Source organism: Austrofundulus limnaeus, unplaced genomic scaffold (assembly GCF_001266775.1).
Source record: "Austrofundulus limnaeus strain Quisiro unplaced genomic scaffold, Austrofundulus_limnaeus-1.0 Scaffold5, whole genome shotgun sequence".
Classification (NCBI taxonomy): Eukaryota; Metazoa; Chordata; class Actinopteri; order Cyprinodontiformes; family Rivulidae; genus Austrofundulus; species Austrofundulus limnaeus.
Genome location: NW_013952407.1, coordinates 4260958 through 4269390, shown reverse-complemented (window position 1 = coordinate 4269390; position 8433 = coordinate 4260958). Strand labels below are relative to the sequence as shown.

The window sequence follows — 8433 nt, the reverse complement described above, 5'->3', positions numbered from 1 at the left end:
TATCACAAAAACTACAAAAATCTTCCTTTAAAATTAGATAAAAGTAATTTAGGTTTATAAAAATTGACTCAAAAATGTTTTTTTTTTATATATTTTGCGCTTTTACGCTGAAGTCAGTTAACCGGAAGTAGTAGCGGCTAACTACAACTAGCTTAACAGCAGACCGAACACAAAAACTGCGAAATCAAGGAGAAGGACAGCGCCCAGAATAACTGTAACCCTCTGCGAACAGCCCGCAGCATCTCGTCGGGAATGGGATCCCGGTTAAACCCTGCGGGTCGTGGGACATTAAAACAGAGGTAGGGGGATGATTTTTATGTAATTCCCAAGGTCACAACAAGAACCGTGACAGTTTTTCTGTACATGGGCATGAGTCCGTCGGGCGTGAAGTTGTTCCGCTGATGTTGTCCATGATAATACCCCCCCACCTCCAGCAGGTTCTGGTTTACTGCATCTTGTTTTTATTCCTCTAAGTTTTGGTGTTTGAGTTGAGACTTTGTAAGGAAACCTCCATTGTGGGGGACCCTGAGGACGGGAGGAGACTTTTTGTGGCCTGTGTGATGATGGGCTCCTGGCTGGTGGGCTGGGGTGGGATATGAACTGAATACAAAGTCTGGCACTGAGGGGTCTCTTAAGTTCGCCAGGTCTGAGCTCCATCCTCTGTTAAAAAGAGAGAGAGAAAAGAAAATCACTGCTGTGATGAGTGAGCCTGTTTATCCGCCTCAGTGGCCTGCTGCCGCCCGGCAGGGCTAATCCAGTAATCTGGAAAAGAGAGGTGGCTGCATTTCATTGTGACACCACTTCCTCCTTAACCTCCTCCTGTTCCTCTTCCTCAAACAGTACGGATGAGTGTTGTTGGGATGGCTAACACATCTACATGTCTTTTGCATATAAACATCCCTAAATAATCACACTTTGGTTTTGTTTTTGTATTTTAGCTTCAGTAAAGCAGTGGTTCACAAACTTTTCCACTTTTGACCCTCAAAATACCAGCAGCTGTAATCTGAGCCCCCAGCTGTTGTTGGATGATAAACATTGTCTTCATGTTAAAAAAAAAAAAAAGAACATAGCAATATTCATTATGCTATTTTTGTCTATTTTAAGTACACTAATCTCATGCTTTTGTAACAACAAATGCAAAAAAAATGTTGTTAGTTGCTATTTTCTAATATAATTATTTCAGAAAATCTTTTCAGGACCCCATTTTGATGTTTTGGGACCCCGTTGTGGTTATCCTGATTTATTTCAAATGGTGTACAATGTGAGAGTTGCTTTTCAGATGAATAACAAATGCCATTCTGAAATGCGGGTCCGTGCTAAATGTAAACAGAGCGCTCTGCTAAGTCACCTGATTGAACTACAGATGTATTTACATGAAACTTTCAGGAACTAATCACGTCTACATCTGATTAACCTTTTAAGCCAGTTCGATTCAAGATAGCCACCACAGCTAACAGACCTTACAGTACAGATAAATAGTTGTAATTGAGTCAGTTTTACAGATACTGAGCTAAAATTTGGTGTGATTGTAGCTAAGAGTTATAGTCTGAGGTTGTTTTCAAGGTTTGACCAAAGCTCCATTCTTTTTTCTTAAAATGCCCTCAGTTTGCCTGAACATAACTACGTAATGTATGCWGTTAAACAGTGCATTAAAGCTGTTTTATAGGTGTTTTTTTTTCTTTTTTAACAAACTCCAGTCTTGGGAAGTGTTTGTGAACAGTGTCCTCTTTGTTCACGCTGCTCTGTACTGAGGATTAATCCAGCTAATGACCTCCACAGTAAGGAAGGGGCTCAAAGCACATCTAACGGAGAGGAAACCGTTCGATTAGCTTTCATAATTGTCCTTGTGGTCTGCTGAGGATATGTGTGGGTCTGAAGTGTTTGTGCGTGGACGTGGGGCCTCTCTTCTTCTTGTGTGTCGGTGTGAAAACTTTCACATGAGTTCTCGCCCCGCTCCGTACTTGAGGTGGTCCGTGGTGGTGGTGTTTTTGTTTTTTGTTTTTTTGTTTGCGAAAGCCCCTGCAGCACCTTCTCTTGGCAGTTTTCTAAACCCGACTCCACTTAATCCTCTCCGTGATAAGMGGTGGACCGTAGAAGAGCAGCAGATTAATCTCATATCAGCCGCGGCATCGATTCCAATGCCGCTTTGATCGTGCGTAATCTGCGTGTTTTCCTTCTYGGCGGCTCCAACAGGTGGAGCGCCTCTCTCCATCTGTTAGAATACGACACATTTCTCCACAATGCGGAGCAGATGTCAGCGCCGCTCCGTCCAGCCCGGCCTCCTGCTTGACAGATTTACTTTAAGTCTGTAATCTCTGTTGTGGGTGGATTATTAGGTTGGGCACGACCCCCTCTTTTGTTGTAGGTTCGCCCTTAAAAACCGCTGCATCGCTCAGACGTGAGTGCTGAGGAGGTTTCACAGCCACACACTCCTGAGGAGGGATGCTTTTATATACTCGGGCCAAACTTCAGTGTAGAATTTCCTGTTGTAGAGCCGGCCATGAGACTTCCTGTCCTCTGCTGCTGGATGTGGAGGCGCAGAGGAGGGGTGGAGGGCCGGGGAAGGAAAGGGAAAAGAGAAGCAGACTGCGCTCCCTGCTGCTGTCAGCGGTGGCCACTGCGGCTGCAAGTTGCTTGTCGTCTCAGACGTTCAACAAAGCAGGCAGGACAAAACTGAGGAAGTGAAAGAGCGGCTTGCATTCCCCCTTTTTTTTCCCCCCACCTCTGATAATCATCGAAGTTCTGTCGAGTGGGGAGAGGTACGAGGAGAGGAGGAAGACTGTRGTTTCTGATGATTCTTTTATTTTCTTATGTGAACATTACAGGTCATGTCCTTCAGTTTGTTAAAGCCACAGTGCCACACACAGCGCTCCAAGCATGCAGTGATACTTTGTCTCCACTCAGCAGGTGAGTCGTTTTCATTTTGTGCCTCTCGTTTCGGTCTTTTTGAAATAAATCCTGAACTTCAGCWGGAGATAAATCTCTCCCCGTCCCCGCCTTTTCCTCTCTCAGCTCCGTTCAATCCAAAAGCAACGTGCCTTGTAAGGAAGCAGGATGTTCACGGGCTCCACCAAGCTGCCACCCACTAAAACCCCCCAGCCCGAGCGGCTGGACGAAGTCTACGCTGCCTTACGGCGAGGCTTACAGTGAGTGGACACACCTCTGGCTCTGCTCGCGCCGTCTCCAGAAGGGGCGGAGAGTTGATAATGATGCGCTCTTGTCGTCAGGTCGTACCTGCAGGTCCACCAGCTGGAGCTGGACAGTCTGGGTCAGCAGATCAGGGAGAACAAGAAGAACAGTCGCCTGGTGAGAAGAGCTCACCTGATCAAAGCTGAACTGATCAGCTGTTCTCTCACTGCGAGCCTTTCTAATCCCTGCTTTTGTTTGTTTGTTTTCAGGGGTCTTTGTATGAGTTAGATAAGGTAAGTTTTGATCTTTTCCCTGGAAACCGCAAGAGCAATTTCCCTTTTAGCTGAAATATAATCTGTTTGTTTTTTTGCAGCAAGTGAAGGCCATAGAGAGGTTTATGCGTCGTTTGGAGTTTCACCTCAGCAAGGTGTGTTTGTTACACTTAAACTGATCATAGTTTGACTTTTTTCGTCTGTTGATATGGTGTTAATAATATGTTACTTTCAAGGGTCAGCAGATTGACTAAAAATCTGCGGTTTGTCCTCATTTCTGTGGAAAACTTGAGCAGGTTTTAGGCCCATTGTTTTGGTTTTAGTGGCTCTAATTGTGATTTTAAGCAGCTGCAGGCAGATATGTAAAATAACGTAGCTTTAGAAAAACCCAACAAAGGTTTGAGAACATTTGTTGAAAACGGATCAGTCTGCTCAGTGATCCACTGCTAAATAATACACTTTATTTGCACAAAATGAAAAAAAAGGGCTGGTAATGGTTCAGCACTTCTTCTTCCTTTTTTTTTTTTTGTTACTTCTTACAACCCTGCGGTGAAACCTCCGCTGTGTTTCCAGGTTGAAGAGCTGTACGATGCTTACTGTATACAGCGGCGGCTGCGTGACGGAGCGAGTAAGATGGTGGCGGCGTTTAACTCGGCCACCGGCAGCAGGGAGGCTCGGGAGAGTCTGAGCGAAGCTAACAAGGGCTACAGGGAATATACAGAGGCAAGTGAGCGGGTGTCAACACAACCTCTGAATCTTTTTTACACTTATAATGAACGACTTTCAGTTTGACATGCCCCCCATTTGTTTTCATTTGATCACCCTCAGTTTATAATAGCATTTTAGCTAAGTGGCTAAACTTAGCTAAGTGTATTTTTTCTTTACACTTGAAAATATCATTAGTTGTTTAATTTATTTAGGGTTATTTTTTGTGTTATAACTTATTTTGTTAGCAATTTTTGTTGCATTAGTTTAAATATGAAGATTAAGTAAAACTGGGAAACCATTAAAAATGTGGCCTGGTTTTACACCTGCATGCAATGGGATGAGAAAAAAATGTTTCTGGGAAGTTTTTGGATGAAATCATCAAATGAAAACATCAACATGGTTTTGGACAATGGGCGTCTTTTGCGCACATCAAAAACAAAAATAAAAAATTACTCCTGCAATCATGACCTTTTTAAATAACTGAACTTCAAAGGAAATCATTGCTACATATTGCAATATCTTTATGCCTTTTTTAAAAATACATTTAGATTTTCTATAAAGGGATTATTCTGCTTAAACTTAAAGTTTTTTTAGTGTGCCATCTAAAAAGTGACACATTAGTAAGGAAATTTGCAAACAGGAACTATTGTTAATAAAAATAGAAGTTTAGTTGAGCTGGAGAATCACATGTTGAGTAAATTAGGACATCTAACAGTGAATTAAGTTGGAAACAGAAATATTAATAGCTTTGTATGCTTCTGTTGTGAAAATTACTGTAAACTGACATTTTTTAATTAATTTTTAAAAAGGCTCATGATTATAGTTTTTTATAGGGAAATTTGAATTGGCAGGTCACATTTTATAAAGATAAAAATCATTCTAAAAAAACAAATGTAAATAAATGTAGCTATTAGCTAACTTGATCTTACATTACTGAATAAATGACACACTTTTCAACATTCAGAGGACAATTTGGATCCTTGGATTCTATTAACTCTGTTTTGTTGAGGTGTCTGTGAGATAAAACGATCGTTTGAATTCGCTTCTCATTTTTGTTTTCGCAGCACATGTGCTCTTTGGAGAGCGAGCTGGAAAGCCAGATGGGAGAGTTTCATGTTAAGATGAAGGGTGAGTCACTCTCCGCTCTAACGTGACTTCCCGTTTGCTCTTTTCTTAGTCGAGTTCTCATTTCTTTTTCTTTTTTTTACATTTTTGATGTTTCAGGCCTTGCTGGATTTGCACGACTGTGCGCTGGTGATCAGTACGAGGTAGAGAAAGCAGCTCACACTCTGGACCCCCCACTCCCACCCTTTTTCTTTTCTTCCAGCAGCTTTACCTTTGACTATTTTTGGCCGCTGTTAGGTCCTCATGCGTTACGGGCGTCAGCGCTGGAGGCTACGAGGTCGCGTGGAAGTCAGCAACAAGCAGATGTGGGACGGCGAGGAGTTTACTTTCCTGCCTTTAATCACAGAACTGTTGTCAATCAAGGTAACAAATAATATATATATATATTTACATTAAATTAAAATGGCACATTTTTAACATTAGTTTGATCCATCATGATGTAAAAAATCAGGAAATTGTTTTCCAGATCAGGAGGTTTGATCTGGATTGTGGAAGTCCATCTTGACTGAGTCAAAGCAATGAAAAGATGATTCCAGGCAGATATGTTGGATGACACTTTCTGTTCTTTAAACTGATAAAAAAAATTCAACACTTGTAGTTTACATCTATAATGGTTCTGCCAGAATAACAAAAAAATCTGGCAAATAAACCACAAACCTCATTTAGTTCAAAAGCTTCAGACTGACACAAATAAAAAGTTAAATTTTCACTTTGTTTTGCAGGTTTTACTGATTTATTTGAACATATTTTATTCTCATTTGTAGACATTATTGTCTGCATCTGCATGGAGACGGTCCAAAGACCTTTTCTGATTTTGTGATTCATTCATTCATTATGTAAGAATAATATGATAGAAAAGTTCTTCATCTGAAAAAACACATTTATTATATGCTGGTGCTTTTGTTTAGATATGCTCTAATATTGGTCTTACCTCGGACAAAAAGTAGTTTTGGAAGAGCTTTTAACAATAAATTTGTAATTTTCGGGGAAAATCTTGGGCTTGTCTATATTTTAGACCCAAGTTACATCCACTGAAACGCACCCTTAAATTTTGTTTAATGTAAGGTCATGTCTAGGGGCTACGGTGGATTGGTGGTCAGTCCCGCTGTCTTGTAGGTTTGAGCCCAGGTTGATAACACAAATCTTTAAAGTGCCTGTGACATGCTTATCCTTCAGATAAAAAAAGTCATAGAAAACTTTCTTCTATTGAAGAAACTTGGCATACCACACATTATTTTACCCATTTGGACACATAACTRGCCTATTTTCTTTTGAATTTGGCTCGGCAAAAGGGAAACAGGAAGTGACATCAAAGGGGAACTCCTTTAAGAAAAATAACTCTGGTCTTTATTTACTGAAACAATATTATTTGAACTCTGACTCTTTTTTGTTTCTGTCTGATAGTGACTCAAAATAACCTAAAACATCTGATTCCTCTCCACAGTCTGGGCTGTTGAGCATTTTAGCTTATCTCTGTTTTCATGCAGACCTTCCCCTTTGACATCACTTCCTGTTACTTCACATGCAAATATCTCAACAACTGTTCATCTCAGCAGCATGAAAATTATTTTGTAATATGTTCTCAGTGTTAAATTTCCAAAAATGCATTTGTATCATTACAAAAATTTTGATGTCACAGGCACTTTAAATGTGAGTTTGTTCACCTTTGAAGATGGTAGCGGCGGAAAGAAAAACAACAATATTGAGACTGAGAGATCATTTCTAGAGAAAAAGAAAAACAATAAAATAAAAAAATAAAGGGAAAACTCGTCTAATTAGTAACTTTTGTGGTGTCAGGTGAATAACAAAGACCTGATGAAGACAGTGAGGTGTAATTATAATAAAGGTGTGATGASAAATAATAAAAATGCAGGAATAGATTCTATTCAACAAACTGCAATAAAGCAAATGAGAGAACAGATCTTCTTTACTGGAGCTGCGTTTGAGCTCCATTAACAGAATGGTAATTAATAACCAGTCAGAGCCAGTTTGGCTTTTTGTGAGAGTGGGCAGCCTTCTCCTGTTTGTATTTCAAAGCCAACAACTCTCTGCCTGCAGCTTTATGGGAACTTAAAAAGAGAGAAATGATCGCCTCCGTGATTTCTTCCATTTGAATATCCTGGTTTTTAAAAACTGTTGACTAATTTGTGTTTGGAGCAGGAGCAGCAGGCAGTGCAGCCTTTCAGCTCCACAGAGATGATCCATATCGAGCCCCTGCTCCTCGCTGCGTTTGTGGTCGGACACGCTAGGTCGTTATCGCACTCGCCGAACGCCCTCAGAGCTTTTGCTTGTTTTTGTGGTTGTCAAGGTGACGGAGCTGAAGAGCCTGGCCAATCACGTGGTGGTGGGCAGCGTGTCCTGTGAGATGCTCGACCTGTTCTGCCCGCTCCCGCAGACGCTCGCCGTGGACATCAACGACCTGGGGACGGTCAAGCTGAACCTGGAGGTTACCTGGAGGTCATTCACCTGCAGAGCGCGCACACACACACACACACACATTCTTGTACTTACATCAAACTGAGGACATTATATTAACTTCCATTCATTTTTGTAACTGTATTTATGCCTAACCCAGACATTTTCCCTACAACTAACCATTACTGGTCTATAACCTGAACCAAAACTTCTCACACCATACCTCTAAAACTAACTGCAAAAAAAAGTGAAGACTGGGAAAATGTCCTCACTTCCCAAAAATGACCTCACTTAGTTGGTTAAAAAACCTAACAGGGTCCTCACTCTGTAGCAGAAACAAACACACRCACACACCTCTCTGATCTACAGCTGTTGTTGTTGAAAACACTCACTCTTTATTGTTTTTTTCTTCCTGTTTCAGTCCTTTTGATAAGGATGATCAGACGACGTCCTGCAGTACAGTTTCCAAACGACTGCTGTCCAATCAGAGTCCTCCTGACACGCCATCGATGCGAGAGCAGGTCTTCTATGTGAGTCATGCTGAAATGATATTTATTCTCAGTCACACTGTTTGCGGATGATTTGAGAAAGGGGTCTCTGCAGTTACAAAGAGGCTCTTGGTGTGTGGGAGGAGGTTGTCCCAGACGTGATTGGTCTTTTTGACTTTAGTGGGAGGAGTTTTTTAAAGAGATCCATGATTAGTTGTAACATTAGACTTTATTTAATAAACATATATTTTAACTGTAAAATAAAGACTGTAAAAATACTGTAGGCTGTTTAGTTT

General features: G+C 41.0%; 1 protein-coding gene across 1 annotated transcript in view; it reads left to right on the top strand.

Annotated features, from left to right (window-relative positions):
- Positions 1-177: 177 nt before the first annotated feature.
- The window catches only part of LOC106531912 (protein FAM65A), a 15149-nt gene continuing 6893 nt past the window's right edge, over positions 178-8433 (top strand). The window contains exons 1-12 of the mRNA XM_014027861.1: positions 178-299; positions 2826-2907; positions 3013-3146; positions 3228-3306; positions 3399-3422; positions 3503-3556; positions 3975-4124; positions 5174-5237; positions 5334-5377; positions 5472-5597; positions 7543-7691; positions 8071-8179. Coding sequence (XP_013883315.1) covers positions 3055-3146; positions 3228-3306; positions 3399-3422; positions 3503-3556; positions 3975-4124; positions 5174-5237; positions 5334-5377; positions 5472-5597; positions 7543-7691; positions 8071-8179 — 891 coding nt within the window. The 5' untranslated portion in view covers positions 178-299; positions 2826-2907; positions 3013-3054. The remainder of the gene's footprint in view (positions 300-2825; positions 2908-3012; positions 3147-3227; positions 3307-3398; positions 3423-3502; positions 3557-3974; positions 4125-5173; positions 5238-5333; positions 5378-5471; positions 5598-7542; positions 7692-8070; positions 8180-8433) is intronic.